Consider the following 27,938-nt stretch of genomic DNA (forward strand, 5'->3'; position numbering starts at 1 on the left):
TCCACAGCACTGGGCTTGATGCATTACTGGTTTGGTAGCCTACTATGAGCATTGACCAGTGATACATACACTAGTTCTGAAGGACCAAATTTTCTCATGCTTATCAAAATATTATGGTACCTTTTAAATATATTTTACTACCCATATCTGAACTTATGAATGCGAGTCTTCTTTAGATTCTTTGTCTTTGACTTTAATTGGATTTCATGCACCACAAAAAAATCTCCTTTCATATGTCCTTGTCTAGGACAATTTTTACTCTTCTGGCAGCATCAGCTGTTCAGAAATCATTATTCACCCTCTAAGCGAACTTGGATTCAGATGTTCAGATGTACATATTTTTTTTTAGAATACCAGTATTTCACATTTCCAAACTTCTAAATTTCTGCACTTTTCTAATTCCAGCAGCTGGAATTAAAGAAAAACACTCTTGCAAGACCTGTGATAAAATTGCACGTGCTGGCAATTAACAAGTCTGTACATTATGCAGTACTTATTTCCAAGCGTCGTGGTACCAGTTTTTATCTTTCCAGTTGGTACGTGTTGAAAGTAGGGTGGTTTGAATCATCTCAAAACACGTTTTAAACTCGGACTTTAGAGGAGTTTGACACCTCGACACAAGTGGCCTTTTGGGCCACGGATCAGTTTTATTGCAGCGGCTCTGAATTTTTAAACGAAGCTTTTAAACACGGTTGTCTGGGCTCTGCTTAGCTGGAGGTCTGAACCGGAGCAAAAGGGGGGCACAGAAGGAAAATCCGCGGCACGGGCACCGCGGGGGCGGCACCTCCGCGCGCGGCGGCCGCCGAGCCCCGCGCGGCTCCGCCCCTCGCGCCGGCAGCCGCGGCCCTCCCCGGAACTGCGCTCGGAGGCCGCGCAGCGCCGCGGCCGCCTCTGTCGCGCTCTCCCCGGCTCGTTCCGCCATGCTGGCCGGCTGCAGGCGGGCGCTGCCGGCGGCGCTGGGCCGCGCGCTGCGGGGCCGGGCGGCAGCGGCTGGCGGAGGCGGCCGCCGGGCCGTCAGCACCAGCTGGTGCCCCGTGGGGGCCGCCTTCGACGCCAAGCGGCAGCGCGGCCGCGCCGCGGGCAGCGACACGGTGAGCGCGCGGGCGGGGCGGGGCCGCGCGCGCGGGGCGGCCGTTGGGCGGGCGGCGGGGCGGGGCCGCGCGCGCGGGGCGGCCGTTGGCGGCCGTTGAACGGCCGCGCGCCCTGTCACGGGCAGGGGGAGGGGCGCCCTGGGCTGCCGGCAAGGTCGCGCTTTGCTTTTTGCCTGTGAGATTTTATTTATTTATTTATTTTTCTTTATTTTCCCATATTTGCGCCTCGGTAGGTCGTGTCCGCTGTGCCCTGCTCATTCACCGGGCAGCGGCCTGTGTTTAGAGGCTTGCGGTTGTCCAGGTGATTCTTTCTTTAGCAAGTAATAAACTTACTGTTTTCGAAGCACTTCTGCCATGTCACATCCTTAAAAGATATATAGTGCCTGAGGGGTGAGCTGTGCAGAGATGGACTTTGCTGATAAATTGGCGTTGGTTTTGATTTTTGGAATCATGCACGATTATTAGTAACTAGCCAGGCTATATAGTCTCATGGTCCCCAAGGAGTTTTTTACTCCTTTATTCTGACCGCTAACCTTGTGGGAAAGGAGGGAGCCCAGAGGAAACATGACCGCTTGTCACTGCACGCGGTAACTTTAAAACCAGGCATCTCAAATGCAGCCTTGTAGCAGTTCTGTGTGTGAGAGGATCTTACTGGGAATTAAGGGCAAGGGGAGCAGAGAAATGTGGTCATTTTTGCCATTAAGTCTTTTAGAGTAATTGTTTTCTGACAAGCACTTCTGAAAGACATTACATGGTGGATGCTCTACGACTGGTAAAGTTGGCACTGTGAAGCTTTACCAGCAAACCCCATTTTCCATCCTGCCCCTGACTGTTTTCTGAGCCCTGTCAGTAAAACCAAATCGCTGCTGGTCAATCTGGACAAGTCCTTTAAGATACACTTTCCTTGCATGGCGCGAAGCTCACAAATAAGATGTGTACTTACAACACCGGTATGATCCTGAGTACCTCCTCTGACGGTTGTTCCTGCCATGGTGTCCAGACTGGCCACACTTGACCTCTGGGACTAAGGGGTTCAGTGCCTACAGATGTGACCCCTGTTTACAATCCACCCATTTGTTGGGATATTATTTTCATGCGCTCACACTTTTGTGACAATACTGACAGGGGTCTTATTCCAGGAGGGGAAAAAAAAAAAAAAGGGATAAATACTGTGTGTTTGCTTGGTCTGGGGCATATATCCCATGTTTGCCTGGTCTCAGGGTGTAAATGTTGATGCCAAGCACAGAGAGGAACGCTGTGCAGCAAGTTAAAGAACAGCTAAAGCCAGTTAAAGAACACAGAGAACTGCACTGGACTTCTTTTAGTTTTAATGACAAACCTAGTAGCTATGGAGGAGGAAGTCCATGACTGATTAACCTCCAAGAAGAGAAGTTTCCTGATCAGAGAACTGTGTGCCAAGGAGGAGCTTGCTTGGGAGGGCAAATGATGGTGCGGGGCAGCAGGAAAGCCGGGAGCTCTGAGGTCATTCGGAACCAAGATCCTCAGCTGGATGAAGGAAAGGCCTGAATGCTTTAAATAGCTAGCATTAACGAAGGCAATATGATATATGTATAAACGTGTGTGTGATCACAATAACTTACATATATATATGCTTATATATATATACACATGCACGCATAAATATATGCACACACATATATAAAATTTTTTACTCTGTTTTCATTTCAGTTTACTTCCTGTCCCCACATAACAAATGAATGAGAAATGCAAGCCAAGGACCTTAGGGTAGCCAGCTTATATTAAGAGCATTAGATAAGACTGGTAATTGTTGCAACACTGACAGAAAGAGAACGGGGAAAAATCAACACAGTTCATCCCAGATACTATTTTTTTGTTTGTTTGATGCTTTTGCTTCAGAATGCATAATTTTGGAGATAAGCTGTCAGTTTACAGCTTTTCAATTTATCTGGATAAACACTTGCAATTTACATGCCAATAACTAACCAGTAACTTAACACCTATAATACAAAAATATTGCAGAAGTTGCATTCTAAAATAACATATATGCAGCTTTTCAAGTCCAGATTGTGATTTTTAGATGCTGTTTCTGTACTGCAGGGTCTGTTCGGTGTCCCAGAACTGAGCTGCCCAGAAGGATTTCAAGAAGCACAGGACAAAGCATTGCAGGAATCGGAGCAGCTGGTGCAGAAGGCATGTTCAACACCGCCTGGGCCTGAGATTGTAATGATATTTGATCAGCTTTCAGATGCTTTATGCAGGGTAGCTGACTTGGTAAGTAGTTTTTTTGTTACCTGAAGCATTCTCTCTTTTTTAACTGGCTTATTTTAATAGTTTATGCCATGTTGTTCTGTTTTATGATTTTTCTGCACTGCCATAAATTGTGGATCAGCTCTGTGGAATTATATATTAAGGCAGAAAATTAAAAAGGCCTTCCTAACTGAATGGATGTTAGTTACAGAGGCTGAATGATCAATAAAGAATTCAGGATTAAAAGCAGGTAAGTTAAATAGAATAATCTTTTATAAATACAGAAAACAATTCATTTGCATCTCCTAGGCTTACTGAATTAGGACACGTGGTCTGACATTCTGTGTATCACAAGACATTCAGTTTTATCAAGTATTGCTCTATAGAAACTGTTTGTCCTAAGCACATATTTTTAAAAGCATCACTCTTCGTTTGAAGAGAACAGTCCCAGCCTTCACCTCAATTGTTAATAGTCCTTTGAACATTTTGTCTTTTTTGTTCTACTTCTGTATTTCTCTGTATGATTTTCATTTTCAAATACTGTTTCTTATCCTTTGCTAAACTGCAGATCCAGGCACTTTTTCCATATGAAAATATTTGTACACTCTGTCAAGTCACCCTTTCTCTCTTACTATATTTTTTTATATGGACTACAATTAATTCCTCATTTTAATCTGTCAATCTCTTAACTAAAACAAAGTTTTTATACTGTGTTTTCAGAGACTTCTAAAAATCAGTATCAACAGGAGTGAAGCAAAAAACTTATTCCAAATCCAAAAGAACTTCTGTATTTTCTTTTTAAACATATTTCTTTATACTGAGTAATGATCTCAAAGCCTAACGACCTTTTTTACATAATTTACACGCATTTGGTGTTGTGCTTTCATTTTAACAACTAAACCTCACAGTTCAAATATTTTATAACAATATTTAAGGACATCAGAGCATTTCTGTGTTGGAAGGATCATTTCTGTAAGATACACATTTAGTAAAATAGTTTCACAGAATGTATAAAATTTATTTTAGAAAAAACCATAAAACATTCACCACCACATTTGTAAGTTGTCAGCATAGTTTCCCAATAAACTTAATTTCTGAGAAAGAAGTCGTGCCTATAGATTACACAAAACTGTAGGAAAAAGCGTCAACGTAAGTGGAATAATTTTAAACTCCACTTTATAAGACAAGGTATTAAATTTATCTTTTTACCTCACAGTCCTATTCTTCCTTTTGCCATGTTAGGCTGATTTTGTGAAAATCGCCCATCCTGACTGTGCATTCAGAGAGGCTGCTGAAGAAGCTTGCAGGAACATTGGTACCATGGTAGAGAAGTATGTTTTCTTCTTTATTTCGCAATTACCATGTACAACAATTATAAATTGCTGTTTTATTCATATATGATAGTAGCAGTCAAAAAAGAAAAAAAGGAATTATTGGCATGTGAAAACAAAATATTACTCTAGTTACTATGTGTATTTAAAGATTAAGCTTCATTACAGAATTTCATAAAAGATGATTTTATTTTGGTTTCAATTTATATTTTGAAGAGAATTTAAGTTACCAGCTAAGCCTATGTTGCCGAATCCCATCAAAGACTCAGGGTTACGTTTTTTAAGACACGAGAGTTAATTTGCTGCTGTAAAGGACATATATTGCTAAATTGTTTTTACGATTGAAGTCTTTATAAATCACAAAGCTTTTTCTTCCTGGTGTACTGACCTCTTGAATTCCAGCTCATTAGCAGCATATGTGAAAGAAGAAAAGGACAGTCTCCCACTAAATAGCATTTCTAATGTGTTATCTAATAGTGTTTCTATTCCTGTTTCTGAATAGTTTATATGTAAGACTCTGATAGATGGCTGAGCTACCCTAGCATGTGTGTGTGCTCTTTTAAAACTCCGTTTCATAGAAGATGTTCTTGAAATTCGGAACGTTTTTTTTTAATCTCAAAATCTCTTCCTGAAAGTTACCTCTGATACTCTTGATCAGTGACTTGAATTACCTCCCTTCTCCTCTTGATTGCAGAGAAGGTGGAAAGAGATGATCCTTACTCTTTCAATAATGTGTCCTTTCAGAATTTCAGTACCTTCCCTTTTCAGGGCATTCAGGAATAGCCTTCTTCAGTAAAAACTTTGCCAAGCAGCAGTGTTTGAAGGTGACCCAGACTGCTGCTTCTCTCAGGGTTTCTAATAAGAGAAGAGGGAATGACTGGTCCAGCTGTCCCAAAATAAGTTGCAGAGACAGTGAAGCCTTCCCCCGTCTATGGGGGACAGCAGTAGACCAGTTTGTCTGGTAAGCTTTGTGACTAAAATGACTGGCTAAGAAAGGAAGAATTCTAATACTAAGAGTTGCTTTGGTTTAACTCACACATTTGGAAGCCTTTCACTTGGATTTTTCAAGACTTTAAGGTTGAACGTGTCGTCTGCAGCAGAATGAACTTAATATTTGAATGCTGCTTCAGATAAACAATTTGTTGAAAGAAGAAAAATATTCAGAAATTCAGTCTGATTTTTTGAGACTTATAAATTGCTAAATGTGTACAGAACTAGATGTTGCTGAATGTTCCTTTTCATGGGCTAATGGTATCCCTCAGGAATTATTCTTGTTTAATAGTAAGACTTTTTGGCATTTTGCAGAAGAGATGACTAGGAATAATATAAGAAATCTGTAGAATCATGAGTAGATCTGATGAAGGGGAATAGTGTTCAGTTGTATATTGCATCTTCCCAGGAAAGAAATGAAGGAATGCAGACTGAGAGCAAAGAAAAGAGGTGCTTTGTCATACACAGTCTCATGAAACCGTGAGACTTCTTGGAAGTGTTGTATATGCTACATTTTTCTTTTTCTAGTCTGAGTTAAAAGGAAAACCAGGGACATTTCTTGGAAGAGTGGCTGGTTGAAGATTACTAAATACACGATGTCCCTGAGTCATAAATTGAGGGAGAATTAAAATTTTTTGAGACAATATTATGTATGTTTACCTGGGTTTACTCACTTCAGTGAGCATCTTGACACTTCTTGACAGGATGCTGGATCAGGGGGACATTTAATGTGACCTAGTATGCTTTTTGTTCATATGTTCTTAATTACCCCCTCGCGTACAGGGCATTTTCTTTTGCATGATCTGATGCCTCCATTCTGTCTCTGAACTGTATATTAGTAGCAGCTGAGCACATTTCACAAAGGGGGATGCAGAAGCTTCCTGCTCCCCATCTGATTTAAGAAATTAGTGCTCAGAGCTGCCAAGCTGGGGGATGCTGTCCCCCAAATCTGCTGGTGTATGTGCAAGTGTGTAGTTCCTTACCCTGGATGAGACCAAATAATCCAGGCCAAAATAGGTGTCTGTAAGAAATGTGAAAGGAAATGTGATGGAAGTAGTATTCTCTGGTCAGGGGGAAGTGATGAACAGCTGGAAGTGTTCTGGAGAGGGTACAGTCTTACTCTGCTTCTGCTCTTTCCTTTAATGGAATTGGAATTCCCTCACAGTAAGGATTAGAAAACAGTTCTCCCACCCCTGCGCACTAACCATGATTTTCATTGTACATGAAAAATATTGCTCATATTTTCACAAAATTCTGTCCAGAAGTATTTTGCTACTCAAGACCTGCTTCCATTCTAGTTTGTCTGCACATCCTTTGTATATTATTTTTGTAGTTTAAGTGTGATTTTGAGCTATAAATCATTTTTAAAATACTATTCTTAGTTTAGAATATTGTTTCAATAAATATCAAGCTCTGCCTTTGAGCTAGTAATACCAAGGGACAGAAATAGTAATGTTTGATGCAAATGCTTGATTCTTTTTTTTCTGTATCTTTCCAGATTAAATACAGATGTTGAACTGTGCAAGAGTTTGAGACAGCTCCTGGCTGACAAAGTTGTTATGGATTCCCTAGACCCAGAAACCAGGTACTTAGTAATGCTATGCTATGATGTTTATGCTTCAGATGTTTAGTTAATTCAAATCACTCCTTATTGCATTTTTGCTTGTGTTTTGTTAAATTGGTTAATAAAACTGCATAACATACTGGGTGTCTGTTACTGATTTAACTTAGTCACTACAAAATTACCTGTATAAGAGTTAGGAAGTTCATGGTTTTGCAATCTTGGAAGATGTGTCTCTGACTGTAGAGCATGATGTAAGTTTAAGATACATTACTGAGATCTGCAAAAATAAAAAATGACTGTCAAATTTTCTGTAATGAACACCAGCTTGATAAAATTAGTTATACTCTGGTATATATATCAAAGTAAATATTTAACAAGAAAAATAGGAAATAGACTATATAATTTGATTTCTATTTATGCAAACTGAAAGGAGAGGGCTTTTTTATTCATTCTGAGAATACCAGGTGTAACTCCTGATTTAGTCTAGAATGTACTAGAAAATTTCATAATCACCATTACTACAGAAAAAAAATTATTTATTTGTTCTTCTTGTGAGATCTTGCAAGGTGAATTTTCATCTTCTGAAATCAGCGTATTCATTTAAATCTTTGTTTATGGTTCCAGTAGAACATTTTAGTTGCTACTTATTCAGTTAGAGATTTGAATAATTTATTTCCTGACATGGTAAGACTAGATTAATGCCTAATGTTTGCCTGTGTTATGAGTAAATTACTTCCTTCTTCCTCCTTTAACCACAATCAAAGATGTTAGAACTGAAGGGCTTTTTTTTCTGATCTGTTAGAATAAATGATGCATCAAACTAAAATTGTAATATGCATAAATTAGTTAAACATATACGCTAATGTGGCAGAATTATTTTCAAGGTTATTTTCAATGCAGATAACAAAGGAAAAATCCTATTTCACTGAGTTATCTTGTGACAGAGTAAAACATAGAAAGGCTATGTCCATCCTGAATATACTGATAGAAAGGTTGGAATAAGTAATTGTCTCAAGCCAAGGTATAGAGTGTAAAAAAGATGTCTAACCTAAGTAAGTGCTAAAGGCAAAAACTGTTAAGAAAGTGTTTGCTATGAAATGAGGCTGTTTTAACGGGGATTTACTATATTTTTAGGCGAGTGGCGGAACTTTTTATGTTTGATTTTGAGATCAGTGGCATTCATTTGGATGAAGAAAAGGTAATTTTTGACTACAATATGTGAATAGACGTTTGCCTTATTATGAAAGACCAGATAATGAGATATCTGGTCTTTCATAATGACATGAATCATATGACTCTGTGCCCATTCATCCTCTGAAATTCTCATTGACTCAGTAAAATTCCATCTTCTCAAAATATGGTTAATTTTGTCTATTTAAATTGCTTATGTACTTTTTGCTATTATCTTAGATATTAATTGTCAGTTAGTTTCCCAGTTTGGCTTCAAAACTCCTTTCATTGTTCAGGAAAGTTATTAGCTAACCTGGGAACCCACTTCTTTTGGCTCGTGTCTGGCTCAGATATTTTAAATAAATGCATAGCTGTCTGAACAACTTTTTACAGAGAGGGTAATGTTGCACCCCATGCACAGTGATGACAGTCTACTCAAGTATTTTACAAAAGGACCAGTATATGTCCAGACTATGCCTTTGGTGCTTATATAACTAGAAGTTACAAATTTCAGCCACCTTTGAATGTCTGGGCATGGTTTGAAACCTCCTTTACAGTCCTTGACTCCTTTTTGTGATAGTTAGTGATGGATTAGCCAAAATCAGTAGCTTTCATTTTGGTTTGTGGTATTGGTGCTATGTGGATTGCTGTTCATAACACGTTGTCTGCATAGGGCAAATATTTTATTTAACCCAACAAGATCTGTACAAAAGCTCTTTTACCATACTAGATTTAGGTGATAAAGTCACTCTGAAGAGCACTGCTGTGACGCAGCCTGCAGGTTTGCAACCTGGAGAATGCTTCTAGAATGCTTTTTCTTACAATTGCTTTGTACAAATAGCACAAAATTTGGACTTCAGACTTTATTTCTGATTCATCACTTTTTTCCTGTTTCTATTAGCTCTATGCTACTTCCTCCCCTCCCAATTACAGGTTCTCTTCCCCTTATATCTTGCATGTTTCCTTCTTCCTTCCCTGCCTATTTTTTTCATTTTCTCTTGCTTGCCACTCAATGTTTCTTTTTTTTTTTCTCATTCCAGACTGCAGAATCTCATCACTATCTCAATTGAAACTTTCTTTCTCTGTTATAAAAAATTGCTTAATTGCTTTCTCTATTATAACGTTTTGCTTTTTATAATAAAACCAAAAATGTGCTCAAGTGATAAGAGTGGGAGAGACTGAGATTTGCAGTTTTTGTCATTCTCTTCACTTGCAAGCTGTACGTTGTTTCTGTTACGACAGCCTTTTCTTTTGAGCTATCAGACTACAGAAGGTGGAGAATATACTTAACTGACATGAGCAAGCCCACTGAATTAAATGAGGAATTTACAGTAAGCTTAAACATCTGAAATACTGGCGTGATGGAAATAAGATCCTAAATTAACAAATTTTCAGGGAAAGGTTAAAATATTTTAAGTGCATTACTGTTTTCAGAAAATAGGACAATACAACAGTAACAAGAATGTTGTAATTCTGTATCTGCTTAAATTTATTTAGGGTATTAGTAGGATTTATCCAGCTTGAGGATGATCTTTTTTTCTCCTCAATATTTTACAAGACAATCAGATTAAGTTATAGTTTTATAAGTTTTATACTTACTGAGTAGATAGCCATTTGTGCGTATTTCTTACTGTAGAAATATAGACATTTTCTTTCAAAATTAAATCCCCTATGAAATTACGTATATCCACGTGCGTCTGATTTTTCTCCTGTTGACTTCAGCCCTCCATTAGGATTTTGTTGATGCTGCAGGTCTAGTCATAAATGTACTACTTTGTGCACCACTTCTGCCAAAAATTTTTCAAGATTTTACAAGGTATGAGGCCTAATTATGCTATGTCTGAAAATATTAGATGTATTGTGCTTTGTTTTTCTTACAGCGTAAAAAGGCAGTCAACCTCAACATCCGAATATTGGATTTATGCAATGAATTTCTGGCAGGAGCTCACCTTCCCAACAAGATTGACCAACATGTTTTGCCAGAGCACATTCGGTATAATTTTACAACTGATGGCAATTACTTACAGGTTGCTGGTCTACATGCTGATTGTCCTGATGATCTGGTGTGTATTCCCTGATTCTCGTGTGTGCTCTATAGTAAAGGTGCAAATCAGTTATTTTAATTGCTATTGAGGCAAATGCTTATGATTTATGATGTTTTGACAAGCGAGGCAGATCCGTTTGAGACATGATAATCAATGGCAGTTTTGGCTCTGGCAACTCTGAAATAGTGAAATTGAGGGTCCCAAAGGGAATCAAGAAGAGGAATAGCTAGTTACAGACCCTGAACTTCAGGCAATCAAATTTCAACTTATTCAGGAAACTGTGGTAGGTTGGATCCTATGAGAGGCAGCTCTGGAGTGTAAAGGGGCTCAAGAAAACTGGCAGGTCTTTAAAGACAGCATTTTCCAAGCACAAGAATATTCCCTCCTGATACTCAGGAGAAATGGATGGTGTCAGGAAAAAGTTCATCTGCGTTTGAGACTTGCAAAGAAAGTCAGCAACAAGAGCTTTTACTGCTGCACTAGTAGTAAAAGACTGAAAAATGAAAATGTGGCTTCAGTGCTGAGCAGAGTGGGCATCATAATGACTGCAGACACACAGGAGCTTCACTGACAAGATATTTCAGGCCTCTCCTCTTAGTGAAAGAGTTAAAGGAGAAGAAGAATGACCAGCAATAAATGAGGATCTGGTCATAGATTAGTCAAGAGAACTCAACCCTCACGAGTCCATGTGATCAAATGGGTTGCAGCCAGGTCTGTTGAGGGAACTGCCTGATGTCCTTCCAAGACTGTCCTATATCACCTTTGATAGGTTGCACAGATCAGAGGAGAGCCCTGATGACTGGAAGAACTAATGTGTTTCATTGATCTTCAGAAGGGCTAATAAACAATCTGGGGAAATTCAGTCTATCTTGACTTTACTCTGTGGGAAATTCATGGAGCGAAACCTCTTGGAAGACACTCTTGGGCACATGAAGTAAAAGATGGTGATTGGGAGCAGTCATCATGGTTTTGCCAAGGGCAAATCTTGCCTGATCAATCTGAATGCTTCTATGATAATGTGATTGGGTATGTGTGCAAGAGGACAGGGAGCAGAGAATGTCATTTACTACTTCAGGAAGACTAGATAAGTTAAAGAAATGGATGGTCAGGTTAGAGGATAGTGATTAATGCATCATACACTATCTGAAGGCTGAATTGCAGGATGTCTATCCTGGGACCTGTTCTGTAATGGTCTAGAGGAGGTAACAAGAGAATACCAGAATGGGAGAACAGTGATACACTGAAGGACAGGGATGATATTTGGAATAGTGTAGGCACGTAAGAGGAATGGTCCATCGAGAATTTTATGAAATTCAAGATGGACATGTGCAAAGTCCTGCACCTGGGAAAGAACCCCTGACAGTAGAGGCTGGGAACTGCCTGGCTAAGGAGCAGCTCTACAGAAAAGTCCCTGGAGATTTGGTAGATAGTAAGAGATGAGTAGGAACCAGCAGGGTGTCTTGGCATCAAAGGCCAATAGCATCCTGAGCTATATGAGCCAGAGCATAACTAATAAATATGGGGAAGTAATCATCCCCATGTACTCAGCACTCATTGGCACAGCACAGTTAATGCTGAGCCCAGTACCTATACTCTAGTTCATAGAGCTCAATAGGCTGTTGGCCCTTGCTGCAAAGACACACTTCTGAATTTTGTTCAAGGAAGAGGAGTGGATATCTCTACCTCACTTACTGTATGTGCTTTTATTTTTATCTCAAAACCCAGTTGCAGAGAACAGGTAGGAAATGACAATGATTTCTTTTTTTAAACCCAGGACTTGCATTCCTCTTGAGTATACGATCCAGGAGGAACACTTGCTGCAAAGATAGCAAATTTAAGTTGTTGCTTGATTTCTTAAGCCTATTCAGAGTGTAAAAAATAAAGATTATTTTTGACTGATTTGCAAAATACATATACTGCAAAAAACAATTTGACTTTCTTCTGTATTTATTTTGTAATCTTAGTGAGTTAAAGCAGCACTAGAATGGTCTGGGAACCACAGATGTTGGCACAAGGATAGTGGCAGGTATCAGAGAGATGCGGTGCAGACAGGAGGAGGGAGTAGGCCCCTTGGGTAGTCTGGAATGGTTAGGTTGTCTCGCTGCATTTCCTCACTCCCTTTGTAATGGAAAAGAAAGTGATAATTGGCAGGCGGTAATAATTAGCATTCTTAAGAAACGTTTTAGCCATTTTCTTAACAATATCAGTGAAATACAGCTGTAATGTGAGATATTTTATTGATGCTTTATTCCTGTGTGAATTAGCTGTAGTAATGTGATCTTTCTATTTTTTCCTTTAGGTGCGAGAAGCTGCTTACAAGATTTTTCTTTACCCAAATGCTGATCAGTTGAGTCGTTTAGAAGAACTACTTGCTAGTCGAAACAGTCTGGCACAGCTGGTTGGATACAGCACCTTTGCCCACAGGGCTCTTCAAGGAACAATGGCCAAAAATCCAGGTAGATGCCGTGTGGTGGGATATGCTGAGAAATGAAATGCCCTCTGCTAGGCATGGGGGTAGTAAGTCTTAGTCTGTTCTACCAAATTTACAGAATGTCATTCTTCTGGTGAAATATCTTATTGCTAGTTATGTTTTGCTACAAAAATAATTGTGTTTTCTGTAAACAGCAGTACTAGCTGGGTAGAGGCTAAGCTCTTTTTATCCAGAATCAATGTTCAATCCTTACACTATGAAATTGCTGTTATCCGAACATCTGTCAAAGTACTTGCATATTCTCTTGTGTGATAGCACAGTGGTCAACAGATCAGTTAATATCTCTTGTTCTAAGAGATCTCGATTTGCTGGGGATGTTTTATGTAAACTAACACCTTTTGAAGAAAGGAATCACTTTTTTTTTTTTCCTTTCCATTTTATTTCTAGAGACAGTAACACAGTTTCTGGAGAAGCTTTCTGACCAATTGTCTCAAAGGTGTGTCTTTTCCACTAAATAATTTTTCTAAATACACTTTTTTTTTTTCAAAAATGGACTTGTTCACTAATAAGTAAGTCAGAACTGCATATTATGTTCTCTGATGGAAAGCAGAGCTAAAAAGTAAGACTGAGTTTTGAGAGGAACTATCAGTCAAAAATAAAATTGGTGGTTATGAGCAGAGAACACCTGAGAATGAAGTCAACAAGTGATATATAAAGAAATGCTGGTGACAGCAAAGAGGAAAACTTTAAGTTCTAATGCACCTTTCCAGGTCATATCCCATATGCATACTTCCATATATTTCACATCTATGAAAAAATTTCCTGCTTCTCCCATTTGCTTCCCTTCATTCTACACAGCACAAAGAGTTTCGTTGCTGAATATGGCTGGGTGTATTGCAAGAAAAAGTGCTTTGGAAGTGCATGACGAATGTAAGTGGGGCTTGATTTGGAGGCACCTGAATGAGAGAAGCTGAATAGAAAGTGCTTTTATTGTGATCTATGAGCCTGTTCAAACTATTCTCTTCTGATTCTTACTTTCATATGAGAGAGCATTCTTGCATGCCATACTCCATTGCTCAAAAAAACTTTAATGAACACTTTCATCATAAAAATATTTTGCAGAACACAAAAAGATTTCGAAATGATGACGAAGATGAAAATGAAGCTTAAACCCCAAAATTCTGTAAGTTAAGTGTTCATGTGTGGTTTTCTGGCTTTTTTTTTTATATATAAAGTGTAAGTTAGCAATGGTATACATGAAAAATAACTCAACTTTAATATACAACATATAGTATAATAACAGAGAGAAACTTTCCATCTTCTGTCTTCAAATGCTTTTTGATTTCTAAGGTTGTATTAGCATTAAAGCGAAACACTGAGTGTGAGATAGCTGATACTGTGCTAGCCAAAACCTAAAGTGGTGAAAGTGAATGTTACTTTGATTTGAATTAATTGATGGACTCACTGAAAAATGAAGGAGGTACTAAATAGGTGTATGTCTAGTTTGCATGCCATCTTGCATACATCTTAATGCCATTTGTAATTATGCTTGTCTCTTTATTTTGATTGTGTATTTCTTGAAATCTGATATGTTGTCCCATATGTATTTGAATAGGAAAGGCCATCTTCAAATAAACATTAAAACAGAGGATTAAAGTTGTGGCATGTGATGCTATTTCTGATGATGATGTATTTAGCACTGAATGTTTCCTATTAGGTCTTCAAGTTCTGCAGCTTGTATAAGCTTCAATATATGCTAAGAAAAAATGTTTGCTTCGTTTGCTTCGGGTTCACTTGCTGTCTGTTACTGCAATTGTAAAATGGAATTCTCTTTCAGAAACTGATGCCGTGGGATCACCCTTATTACAGTGGTGTCCTGCGAGCTGAGAGGTAAGCTCCTTATGTTGGTTATTGTAATGTAAATGAGCGTCTTTATTTCATCTCTCACAATAAGGATAATGAAAGTCCTCAATGTAAACAGTTTTTCCTTCTCTAAAGATGTATTTCAATGAAGAAAAAATAAAAGAATATCTGGAGGGGCACTAGTGTGTAACATTTCTTAGTCACTGCTGGAATGCTTGTAAAAGTTTTTGGTTCTTCTGTTTTACACTGAAACAGTGTGTCCTCTTTGAAGATATAAGAGGATGAAACAGTTTCAGAATAGCTACAAAATCTTCATTCTAATTTTGCTTTTAGCTCTTAGCTGAACTGCAGTAATGTTTAGAAATAAATCTTCGTTACTTGAATACAGTCCAGCTCCTCTTATTACTCTATGTTGCTTCTTACTGAACTTTCATTCCCTGTCGCAAACTTGAAAGGGAAACTTCTTGAGTAGACTTTCCTTGTTTCACTGGGTGGAATACATTCCCATCTGTTCTGCAAAGGCTGGGGGTAGAGCCACAACAACACAGACTTCGACAGTGCTCAAGAATGTTGCACATAATGAGATACCAACTGTGAGAGTCATGAGCCCTGCGTGTTGCCTTTATTAGATCAGCAGTGGTGACCTTTTTGGTCTGGATTGTAAAAGATACTTTAAAACTGTTTTTTTCTCACAAGAGGTTGGGGAATCTTGCCTTCACTGCAGATTTGTAGCTTTTTGTTTTTTAAACAAACCTAGACTGGAAGTGTCTGATTAAAGAAGTTTGCCTTGCATCAGAAATGTATAAAGGTATAAGCATGGTATTATGGAAGCCATGCCAGCAGTTGGCCTGGCCGTTTCACTGCTTTCTTGTGCATTGACACTGAGACAATGGTTTTAGGAGCAGCCTCTCTCATGCTGGGTTTCTCTTAAGATGCTGCATGCCAGGATAGCAGTTGATCTATGTGTGTGTAGCACCATTCGTGTGCTGGGAGCATAGCAGGGATCTGATCAGTGCATATAAATTTCTGAAGGGAGGATGTAAAGAGGATGGGGACAGACTCTTTTCAGTGCTGCCTAGTGACAGCATGGGAGGCAATGGGCACAAACAGAAACACAGAAGCTCCATCTGAACATAAGGAAAAACATTTTTCCTGTGGGGGTGACAGAGCACCGGAACAGGTTGCCCAGAGAGGAGTCTCCATCCTTGGAGATACTCAAAGCCCACCTGGGCAGGGTCCTGACAACAACCTTGGCCATTCTGTGATTCTGTGACCTGTGGAGGTCATCTAGTCCACTCTGCTGCTTAAGCCGGATCAGGTAGACCTGGTTGCCCAGGGCCATGTCTAGTCAGATTCTGAATATCTCCAAGGATGGAGACCCCACCATCTCCCTGGACAACCTGTTGCCAGCATTTGACAACTCCCAAAATAAAAAAAAAAAATCTTTTTTATTTTGTTTACTTGGAATTACTGGTCTATAAGGCTAGGGGAGGTGGGAAACAGTAAAAATGATCTATTTTGTTTTTGTAAGATCCACCCCACCTCACCTGCTCTTTTCCAGGTTAAACAAACACACCTCTGTCATCCTCTCCTCATATGTCAGGTGCTCCTTAATCATCTTCATGGGCCTTCAGTGGACTTGCTCCAGTGTATCTGTTTTTTTTTTTTCCCCTGATAATTCTTTCAACCTAGTTCATGTTGTTTATTAATGTTGTTAGTTTTGAGTGTGAATACTGCATCCGTATTGCTATATAGGAGAGGAACAGGGAGGTGCTCTGGTATTGGACTGCTGGTCATCTGCAGTGTTTAATTATTAATTTGATCCTGATAGTTTCTTGTACTCCCCACCGAAGAAAACCCTGACATCCAAGACATCCTGCCAGGCACAGTTTTGGAAGTAGCATGCACCAGGGACTAACACCAGGAGTCTGTATGAGATGGTATCACGACACCGCCACTGACCAGCAGCACAGCCCTTGTTATGGCAGGCTTTTGGAACGGAAAAAATGACCAAAGAAACGGGTGCTGCCTTGGGACATGGAGCAGACATAGGACAGTGTACAGTGTTGCTGCTTGTCCTCAGGGCTGGAGAAAGGTCTCTGGATGTAGGTTGAGCAGCATAGAACGCTGTTGTCTTGATTGGGCTAGTTACCTGTGAGCTGCACTGGTTCAGTCCTGTGTATCCCTAAGCTTTGTATGAAAAAGTTTTTTTGAGGATTGTGTTTAAATGTTCCAGCATACAGAGAATTGCCTTTTTACCCTTTCCACATTTTTGCCTTACTACTTACACACTATATCAGTGAGGAACTTAGTGTTTATTTTGCCCTTTTGAAAACATAAGCAAGCATTAGATAAAATAATCCTGGTGTGATATTTTTACTTCTTTCTTCACTCTCCGGATTTTGATCACTTGCATTATTTTGTCTCAAGCAGAACTGAAACTCATGGCTTATTCTGTAGAATTACATCTTGTCAAACTTAAGTATTTATTCTGTACTAGAACAGTATTAAGGCAAGATGCTTTTGTCAAATAACTTAAGATTAGTTTTAAGAGATGAAGTTCTGAATATATATTCAGATAATTTGAGGAATATGGAGCGTTCGCATCTATTTGGACTGTTGAATTCCAAGGACATTTCATGTCAAATCAGTTGTCTGTTTTCACTGTTTCTGCAGCCGTCTGCGGACATTAGTTCAGTTTTGTGGCTTGAACAGCAGGAGGAGCTCCAGACTCAGTTCACAGAGTATGTTTTTCTTTCAACAAACTCATTCACAATAATTTTATTTTTTGTCAGTTTTCAGCAAGTTTTTTTCCCTGGAAACTTGATCCCACTTAAAAAACAGAAGTCTCCTATTCATGGTAGCAAGACAGTTTACTTCAAAAAAAATTTTTTAAATTATATTAAATAACCTCTCTGGCTTTAAAGCCCCATTTTTGAAAGCTTAATGTTTTTGTAGCTATAGTTTAAGTGGCAGAGAAACCGACATCAGTATAAATGCACACTTAGAAGAAACCAGAGAAAGAAAGTCTGAAATGCATGATTGTACTATCTTATAAGAAGATAGAGTAATTAGGAGAACCTCAAGAATTTTGGCAGGCTGTGGGTAGTAAAGCAGAGAGTGCTAGAACATGCTTAGCTTCTAACAAGTAAGAAGATGTCTAATATGTATATTATAAAAAAATGATAATACTCCTGAGTTTCAGTGCAAGCAAGCACCATAGTATTAATTAAAATCTGTTACTTCTCAGGGAGTATTGCTGCAGATGCAAAAAATTCTCAAGGCCCTGATTCTGCAAAGATGTAATGGCTTTGCTCAACTATTCTGAGTTGAAAAAAAATGCTGGAAGAGACCTTGGCAGATCAACTATATGTCTTGAAGGTGGGATTGACTCTACCTGAACTGCTTCTGGCTGTTAGAGACACATCACCGTTCTTGAGAACTGCCAGTGATGAGGTAGCCTCACTGATGCTGACTCCTGTGTTCCTAACCTTTGTTGCTCCTGAGCCCGGGCTGGCCTCTCTGGCTATAACTCACTGTTGGGATTTTTGCCAAACTGTCAAAGATTTTATCCAAGTGGTGATGGGGATATTCTTGTAGCACTCTGTGCTGGTCAGTCTCTTTGGGGCTGCAGAACTAAATGAAACTGGCCTTAGGGATGAGCAAATCAATGGAAAATAAGCCCTGTTCCTGCTGTATAGCAGAAAGAAGCCACCAGAGCAACTAGGCATTTTGGATCCTGGACGGAAATTAGGGAATAATTCATTGACTTTCTTGTGGATAGGCTTTAGATAGGTCTTTGACTTTTGGGGGAAACACAGGACTTTAGTGTTTTTTTGTAGGGGTGGGGGCAATACACTTCTAGCTCTGGGGATATTTTAAAGACAGCTATGCTAATCTACATCTAATAATTTGAGGTATGTAATTTACCTGTAAATAAATCAGTTTACAGCTGTTTTTTGTTAAATTATGTGTTGGCTTGGGAAGGGATGTTCTCTCTTGAAAAGACGATGTGGAAAAAATGGCCCAGACTTTTTGTGGAATATGTGAGAAAAACATTGCTTTGGTCCAAATTGAGAACTGAAATAGAAAAATTGCAAGACTTAAAAGATGAGGGTATCTTTCAATCATGATGGAAGGAAAATATCCTAGAGAGATATCCTGTAGAGAAGGAAAATATCCTATAGCATTTGTTTATAAGCAAGGAGAGACATATCTTTTACTAATCAACTTATATATATACACAAACACACACACACACACACATATATATGTATATGTATGTTTATATATATATATATATAAAAACCCAAAAAACACACATAGCAGTCATAAAGCTAGTGGGCTGAGTTTTTTGCAGAGAAACCTGGAAGGGCTTGCTGGATTTCTGGAGAGAGAATGGTTGTCTAATAAATATGAGCTGTGCTTGTGAGAAAGATTTAGAAGTATGAGTCTTTTTTGTATTCAAACTTGTGCTGTTTACATAGAAGATACTGCTAATAGTTGATGATATATATAAAATGTTTTAAACTACCATAGTAATGCAATTTCACAAATAATGTCTTAACTTTTTTCTTCCTAGTGTTACTCAGTACTTAGTTTAGTATTTTCTGGTTAAGTAGAACAGCCAGAGCATAATATATATTAAAACATTGTAACAAGTCTTAAAATCAGTAAGTATTGTTCCTGGGTTTTAGATATTTTGCTTTCCTGGCGAGTAGTTCAAAGCAAAAATTAAGTTTCAAGGATCATCTGTTTATGAATGTGGGAATATTTTAAAAAATGTTGATTTGAAACAAAGTTAGATCTAAAAGTTCCATAAAACTTTGATAGCAAACCACTCATCTGAATTACCCCTGACCCTCCTCCAAAAAATTCTATGAAGTACAATTAAAAAGAAAAAAGTAAAGTAAGAAACAGGTGCTAATTTATGGCTGATGAGAGTACAAAGGTTTTCTATTATTATTATTATTATTGAGAAATCCAGTCCTCTATAAATCATGGCTAAGAGTCTCCCTTCAGGTAAAGACTTTAAATTTCATAGTCTGGCATGTAGTGAAAATTGGAAGGGGTTTTCCTCTCTATGATCTCTTGAGGTTAACCCGAGGGGTTCATCTTGCTTTTATCTTACATTAATGAGTTTTTCTTTTCAAGTCTCTTTGAAAGTTTTGAGAGAGTCTATTTGATTACATATAGTTAATAGAGATATTCTGTATTTTTATGGATGTCTACAGGAAAACAATTTTCCTCAAAAAAGAATTGAGATTGTCAGGACCTACATTTAATAGCCACCAATAAGAATTCTTGCTAAGCACCTAATTTGCAGTTGTTAAGAATCTGCGTGCTTATGCTTTAAAGAACAATGATCCTTACTCAAATATCACTAATGTCCAAGTTTATTAAGAGCATTCTTAATAGAACAGATGAAAGTCATGATACACAGAAGAGTCTTAGTTTCTTTACAAACACACAGCTTAAATGAAAGTGATTTTAGAAGTCTGCATTTTGTTTAGACTCGGTGAAGTCATACAAGCCTAGAAATAATTATTTCTAATGACATATTACACCTTTGTTCTTCACTGGAACACAGCTTTTTTGTTTGAAGCCCACTGTTCTTGAAGAATAATCAATCTTCATTGTCTCAGTTAACTTCTGTTTTTAAATTAGTTTGCCTACATCACTTCTTTTTAAAATAGTGTCGAACTGCATACTCTGAGTAAGGTGTCTGGATTTTTTTAATGTTGTTTCTCCTTTAATATAATACAGGAATTTACATAAAAGACATTATTGCTTTCTTTGGCATTTTACTTTCTTTAAGAGAACACTGAGATTTCTCTTTGTGAATTTTCTGAGTTCACGTTTTGACATAAAGTAAATATGAAAATTTTCATTTGTTTGTGGAGTTTGTTATAAATGCTTTGGCTGTTGAAATCAGACATTCAGAGTGAATAACACACTGGAACATATTTTAAGATGTAATGAAAGTAAACCAAGCTCCTTTTGTTCATTTTTTTGATTCTTTGTTATTTAGAATTTTGGAAATTCTGAGCATGCCCTGTGTTAAGATATTCTACAAGAACAACAGAATAATTTAAGGTTTGCTATTGCCATAAAAGGGATTGATTTTAACTCTTAGATTTAAAAAAAAAAACTTTTAGTTAAAAAGTGATAGTTGGCATAGAGAAAAATACTATTTTTCCCCAGCAATTAAGTCTTTATACAGTAATTGATGATGCTTGTAATATGTTTAGATGCTCTGTGCCCTTTATTTTTTTTTTGCATAGATGAAACCTGATATTTTCCTTCATCTAAATTAAAAGCAATCAATTTTTAATATATAATTCTGTAAAAAAAATCCTTCTTAATTTCAGGAAGTTGTATTTTGTTTTCTGGTGGGTTTATCTGTAATAAATAGAAAAGTGTGGAGGGGTTTTTGTTTTGGGGTTTTTTTTCCTTCTTCCTGGTCTTCTAAAAGGGCATTCCGCTCCTTCTACACAAAGTTTTTAAGTTCTACATAAAGACTTAAGAAAAAGGGCGTGCTCAGATTCTAGGGTGGTTCAGAATTCTTTTTCCAGCACTGTGGGTTCCAAAAACCAATCAGAATGTGAATTTTAGTACCTTGTAGTGTACAGAAACTCCCAGGATCAGAAGTCTTAGAGTGGGGCTGTATAGCACTGCAGAGTTTTCTTGTGTTTCATTGTGCCACTATTGCCTGGATTTTCAAAGGCATCTGCCTTTCACAGGAAAGGCTCTCACCTTCATCCTCTTGGGATTTGGGTCTGTGCCATGCAGTCCAGTCAGGGAAGCAGAAGTTCCAGAGAGAAGCAAGAGCACAGACATCGCCAAGCTTGACCTTCTGCTCTGAGCACTGTGCTACACATGCAGGTTACATGGTACCAGCACCTGCGTTTCCCCAGGGACATGCACGCCCGTGGTGCCTGTTTTAGCTCTCTGAATAACCTTACTGGGTTTAAGAGCTCACCCTCTTGGTGATGTGACATGCAAACAGGGCGGTTGATTCTTGCTCCTGCTTGCTGGACTGATCTGGTTCCTTTCTCTTTCTTGCTTAGGAAGTACTGCAACTGCTTCCATGGATTTGGGAGCTTTACACCCGCCTGTTATCTGTTCTGATGTTAGTGATCCGTACACACCGAGCTCCCCACTGAATTCGGCCTGTCTTTTCAGCTGGTGTAAACAAGCTGCAAATTACAGCATATAAGGAAACGCAAGGCAGTTGACTATGGTTTTGCTGCCAAATGGCACTCAAATTGTTTGCTGCTTTCCAACATAGATTTTAGCTGTCTGTCTTCAGACCATTAACCTTTCTTGCTAGTAGCAATAACCCTTAGCAGAAACTTTACTGCTAGCAAAATGCCTGTTAGTTTAGTTCACTTTTGGCCCTGATAACTTTCGTTCTGATTTCTTTCCCAAAATGCTTGGATGCATTTCCTGCTGGAGATAAAAAAAAAAAAAATGTAGCTTGGCTGAATAAATCTAGAGGCAGCTTGCCAAAGAGTGACCAGAAAGAATGTGTTTATATTAAAGCATCTGCTTCTTGCAGTTTTTTTCAAATTTTACATTAACTACTTGTTTTAAGTACAAGGAACAAAGCTAGACCATTGAGTCCACAGCTGATAACAGCTTGAAAATTTTGCATAAAATGATTCTCAGAGTGGTGACTTTCAGAATGCTCTTTTAACATCTGATATAGAAAGATGCTCAGCAGGGTCATCAGCAGTTACTGATATGTAGATTATGAAAATTGCCTTGCTATGATGAGTGAATAGTTGTTGTGCAATCTAAACTGAAATACTTTTGCAACTGTGTTCTATCTTATGCAGGATTTTGCTCTGTGTCAGTATTCATTACTATTTTTATGTTCTTTCATCCTCTCAAGAAATATGTGCAGTGGAATGCCTTGTTCTGGTGGAGTTTTGTTGGCAGGCTTTTGTGTGCATTTTCAAAAACACTTGGTTTCATATTTGAAACAAAATAATCAAAGACGTGCCATATACCCAAGATAGACCGCGATGAACTTTGTGTTTCCCTTTTAGCTTCGGGAGAAACTTATTTTACGGCCTTGGATTGGTCCTCAAAAAGGCTCCGCATTCTACACAGACAAGCTCTATCTTTGTTACAGAGCATTTTAAAGTGCTGAAAGGGTGTATTGATAAAAGGCTTTGTAATGAGTTTTATGTGTTCCGTTAGAAAACCTGGGCTTGGTCACAGAGCATTTTTGAGATAAAATCTGAGACTCTTGAGCTGGGTTAGAAATTTCATTCAGAGCCTCTGAGGGAAGAGAAGTTTGGCCTGCTATCGCGGTCTCTTTGCCTTGCTGCCAAGTAGTTGTGCTGCAGTGTTCTAGGTCAGCAGGAATTTAAACGCTGCAACAATGTGCCTGGGATATGCCGTGTTCTTGCTTAGGTGACGACGCTGTGAATCACTGAGCTTAGGTAGTCGTTTGTTAGCAAACAGATGGTTTTCCTGTCATCTGGAAGTGTTGCAGCTGCTACTGTCCTGCCTGGAATCAAGAAAGGACCTTAAATAAGGGAGCATGTAGTGGGTCCACAAGCTCTTCCAAATACTTTTCTGCCCACACCCTCCAGCCAAACTGCAGTTTTGCAGAAGTCTGAGGAAGATTGTGAGGTCGTCTGTTTTGCTCATTGAATATCCTTTTGTGGAAGGATTCCAGTCTTTTAAATAAATTTCTTCTCTTTTTTCCCATTGTCCTCCAAAATTATTTAGTGCTACGTTGTTCATTCTATAGTCAGTAGCATTCGATTTTGAGGGTAGGGGCTCAGAAAAGGGTAAGTCAAATACTTGGTCTTCCCGCTGAAAGGCAAGATCATCTATTAATGCCACTATAATTATTCAGGGAAATAAATTTCTGGTTATATGATATCAGTTGCAGATAGCTGAGGCTTTGGCTAATTTCTATTTCAGAATAAGCTCAAAGCAAAAGTTTTCCTGGAATCAATGCAAGTTTGGGGTAAGGCTTTCTTCAGTTATAGCTGATCTTACTCAATTAAGTAAGAGAGATTTCATATATGAAACAGAACTGAATGAATAAGTTTTGGATTAAAACTCTGTTTTGGTGTCTAAAAGGGTTAATGGTTGATACAGGTGGGTGTTGAAAGCAGATTTTTGAAGAGATCCAGTTCCTAGCACAGTAGATTTGTTTCAGCACTCAATACTCATTTTAAAGTACCTTAGCAATTATTACTGTCTTAATGCACGGCACAGTAATGTCTTAGCCACTTTTTGCCCGACACCTATGACATTGCAATGGCAAAATAATTAAATAAATAAATAAAGCTTTTGATGCCAGATAGCCCAGCTGCTGTCAGGGTAGCTGACTGCTCTCAGGGTTGTCCAGAAGTAATTTAAATATCAGACTGGTGTCCCTAATACTGTTTGAGGATTTTCAGCATCCACATCTTTGATCGTTGTTTACTGATTGATTCGTACAGAAATAAGTGAGACCAGGATCAGAAATTGTTGTGTATGTTGTGTTCTCTACCTAAAATGTTGTTTCTCAGAAGCTTTGGCAGTTTTGGTGGCAAGAGGGTTATTAACATGAATCTTTCATTAGATATGCAAGAAGTTTGTTCTACCAGACGTGACTGACATTAATTCTGTGTTGGTATTAAGGAGTTTTTTAACCAAGACCTCTTTATACTCTAAATGATAGATTGTGACATCTAAAACATTAGCTGTAGCAGGGGCTCTTTCTCCTAGGGAGTCTGCTTCAGACCAGTGTAGACTCTTCTGTTACAGTTATTTCCATCTGTTACAGCTATTTTCATGTATGGGTGGATAAGGATTCTGTTTTTCCAAAAGACAGAACTATGACAGACTGATTTTTCTCCCAAATTGGAGAGCTAGAGTTTATTACAAAGTACTGACAGCAAAGCCTTTTCCTCACCCTCTTTGTAAATGGGTAAGTTCACTGGGACAATTCACACCTTCAGAAGTGCTGGAAATGTGGAAAATAGTGGCATTTATTTATCTCTCTATAATATTCCAGCTGTTCTTTCCTATGAAGAAATGCCTCTAGAAGAAATGTCTCCTGCTGGCATGTATCTGCTGTTGGGTATTACCTAGAATTGCTTTAACAGAAATAAGGTGAAACATAAAGTAGTCTGAGTCTCTTCTTCCCTCCGCTGGCAAATATGTTAATGCAATATTTCAGTTGCATGTGGGAATCCTTTGCAGTTAGGATGGAACGCACTGTTCTCCTCTGATATAGCTGAAATATCTCATGTCGCAGTTACGCGGTCTTGGTCCTGGCTCCGTGTCACCTCTCAGAAAATTCGGAGCAGTCTAGTCTCTCATGATATTGCCATTCTCTCTCGAGTTTTTCTTGGTTCCTGCTTAATTTCATGCATTCTTTCCAAGGGTGCTGTTCTTGATTTTCTTACCATATTCATGCCGTAGTTTCCCGCTCTGGCAGCTGAAATCACTGGTAGGAATTACACGTTTTAATTTCCTGGAGCTGTGGAAATGGGAGGTCTGCTGTGCCTGCGAGCTGCCGGCAGAGCTGTGGTTTGCCCTGCTCAAGTGCGTGTTTGTAGGAGGGTGCCAGATGGCATCTTTCTCACCATATCTAATACAGCAGCTCTCTTCCCCCAGCCCACAGGGAGGAAGTGGCAGGAGAGAGGAGGCTGGAATATTTTACGTGGTGGAAACCCTTGGTGATAGGGGTTGTTTGCGGGAGGGGGATCTGAAGACGCCAGATGGACCTTGCACGGCATCGGTCCAGTTCCATCTGGGTTGATTAAACCAGTCTCTACAAAGAGCCCTTGAGGAGGCAGATCTGCTCCCCATGGAACCCCTCGAGTACATCCGTGTTGCTTCCCTAGGTCTGGATGGGGCTTGAGCTTGCACGTGTTGTATGATGCAAATGCAGAGCCGGGCCTGGCCTTGGGCTGCACCCCAGAGCTCAGATCCCCAGAGCTCATAGAGCAGAACTGAGTCACTGCACCGGAACCAGCAGGGACCAACAGGGCTGAAACAGAGCAGGGCACACAAATCCTTGCCATCTGAAATGGCTCTGTGGAGATTCAGCTCAGTACCGTATTATCATATAATTTTTGCCATAATTTAATTTGAAATAAATACTGTGTCTTTTTTTTTATGCAAGGATAAGCACCTTGGAGGTGTGTGCATACTGTAATCTTTTGTTCAGGTAGTACTTCTATAGTGAGTTTTTAATTTATGGTCAATCTTTAGTTAAAGAAGCAATTATTCAAATTATAAATGGGAGACTTGGCCTAATATTCATAGTAGCATGTGAGATAGTAGTTTAAGATTTTAAAATTATGTGGAAAAATCAGTCATGAACTATTATGGAGGTTCTTACAATGACTTGTCACTGGAAGATGGGATTTTCTTATTTTATTGAGAGAATAATTTTAACAGACCTTACAGTCTGTAACCAGGAAAGCAGGGAGACTGCAGTCAGTTTGATAAGCAGGAGGAGTGAAGCACTTAGAGGTGTTTTTATATTTTCATAGAAACTTTCTGAAGAGGATTTGGCTGTAAATACTGAGATTCATTTGCTACAATTTGCGACAATGCTGCTGCTGGAGGAGCAGCACTGCCTGGGAATTCCTGACTTAAACATCTCAGGATATTCAGCACATACTCTGTAATTTTGTACTTCTAGGGGGCTGTGCATGTAGAGAGACACCAGTATCCTTTGTACTCAAAATTTCTATGGCTTATTACAGGAAAATTAACTCTTGTATTCTGCTTTCTTTAAGAGTTTTGTTTGCAGTCTTTTTATGTAATATAGTTTAAAATGACTTTTAGCATGTTTAGTTTTGTTCTTCTGGTTGGGTAAGGAAGAAAATAAGTTTTATTGCAGTGTGCAGAGTACAAATTCGAGTGTCGCAACTCATCTTGAAGAAATATTGATAGTAATGTCAGTATGGTAGAGTCAGAGAGTGGTTTGTTTTTTGCGTTCAGATAAAATGAAAAATAGAATTCATTTAATCAATCTCTGGCTTCTTGCATCTGTGCTGTGAAAATATGCAAGATGCTGGAGCTGAACATACCTGCAGTTTTCAACCAACGTTGACATAGCAGTTGCAGGAGGCTGGCAGTGCATACACTGGAAATGGGATGAAGGGTAATAGAAAAATAAAGCAAAATACAATGAAATGTTCAAGAACAGGTGCAGTGGCTTAGGGAACTAATCCTACCCTGCTGTGCATCACAGTTTAGTGAAGTTGTGTGGTGAATTGTAACTGCGTTTGTAAGCAGTGTTTTGCCAAAATGCAGAATTCCAAGTCGACTTAGTTTGGGGGCCTTTCCTTTTGTGCACGGGGGTGGAAAGGCAGGAAGGATGGGGGAGAAAGTGTCGAGGGACTCGCCAGCTCTTTCACAACTTGTCTCGAAGCCTTTTGATCACAGGCCTTAAAATAGTGAGGTTCTAGTGTTTGATGTTCAGCCGTTGTAGTTTAGCTCATGCGTGTTTAAATGTCAGTGAGTAGTTACTCTGCCATTAAAAAGCAAAGCACAAGAGTATGAAGGAGGAAGGGAAAACAGCAGGGGCTGTCATCTCCGACAATTAGGAGAACAGTTTTATGCTGAACCCCCACAAAACCTAACACTCCTTTTCAAAGTTTGTATGGGAACTAAGAGAGCAAGATCATTTTTGTCATTTGGGGTACATGCACAAAGTACAAGCAGATTGTGCTTCGGGTTTTGCCAGTTGCCACAGAATTGCAAAGCCATGGCCAGCTTGGGTATGCACAGACTTTCCCCAGCATTTATCTGTTTGGCACTCTTGTCGTGTTTGATTTTTCAGGACAGTCTCAGGAAGCTTAAGCCTGAGTAGAGGCCGCATACATGCCTGAATTACTTTTGTAATTGCCTTTTTTTTTTTTTAAACTCATTTCTTGTGTGTGCATGTAAGTATGTGATGTCCTCCTCCTGATATGCATTATCTGTGCTATGCTGGCTTGAAAACATTTCGCTGTTTCATGTTATGCTCAGAAGCTTGGTCACCTTTGAACTATGAGTCACATACTAAAATCTTAGCCTGGCTTAAAGCCAGGATACTGTGTATATGGTTCAGAAAGTCCCAGGAGCTTGAGGCATGATCCGTGAGGTGATAGTGTCTCCCCGGTAGTCCTATTGCCCCAGTGAAGGACAAGACTGCAAGGTCAGCAGCTACCAGGGGCTGGTTGCCTCCCCTAACTTGGGACTTGATTTACA

The 27,938-nt window shown here is 39.0% G+C and overlaps 1 protein-coding gene across 1 annotated transcript in view; it reads left to right on the plus strand.

The window, feature by feature from the left end:
• The first annotated feature begins 920 nt into the window (after positions 1–920).
• MIPEP (mitochondrial intermediate peptidase) overlaps positions 921–27,938 on the plus strand; it is a 66,074-nt gene continuing 39,056 nt past the window's right edge. The window contains exons 1-10 of the mRNA XM_088522250.1: positions 921–1,091; positions 3,171–3,344; positions 4,563–4,651; positions 7,140–7,226; positions 8,340–8,403; positions 10,256–10,438; positions 12,720–12,876; positions 13,299–13,347; positions 13,974–14,034; positions 14,689–14,741. Of these exons, the coding sequence (XP_088378376.1) occupies positions 921–1,091; positions 3,171–3,344; positions 4,563–4,651; positions 7,140–7,226; positions 8,340–8,403; positions 10,256–10,438; positions 12,720–12,876; positions 13,299–13,347; positions 13,974–14,034; positions 14,689–14,741 (1,088 nt within the window). The remainder of the gene's footprint in view (positions 1,092–3,170; positions 3,345–4,562; positions 4,652–7,139; positions 7,227–8,339; positions 8,404–10,255; positions 10,439–12,719; positions 12,877–13,298; positions 13,348–13,973; positions 14,035–14,688; positions 14,742–27,938) is intronic.

Source organism: Tinamus guttatus, unplaced genomic scaffold (assembly GCF_059628265.1).
Source record: "Tinamus guttatus ecotype Peru unplaced genomic scaffold, ASM5962826v1 Tinamus_guttatus_pri_ptg000150l, whole genome shotgun sequence".
NCBI lineage: Eukaryota > Metazoa > Chordata > Aves > Tinamiformes > Tinamidae > Tinamus > Tinamus guttatus.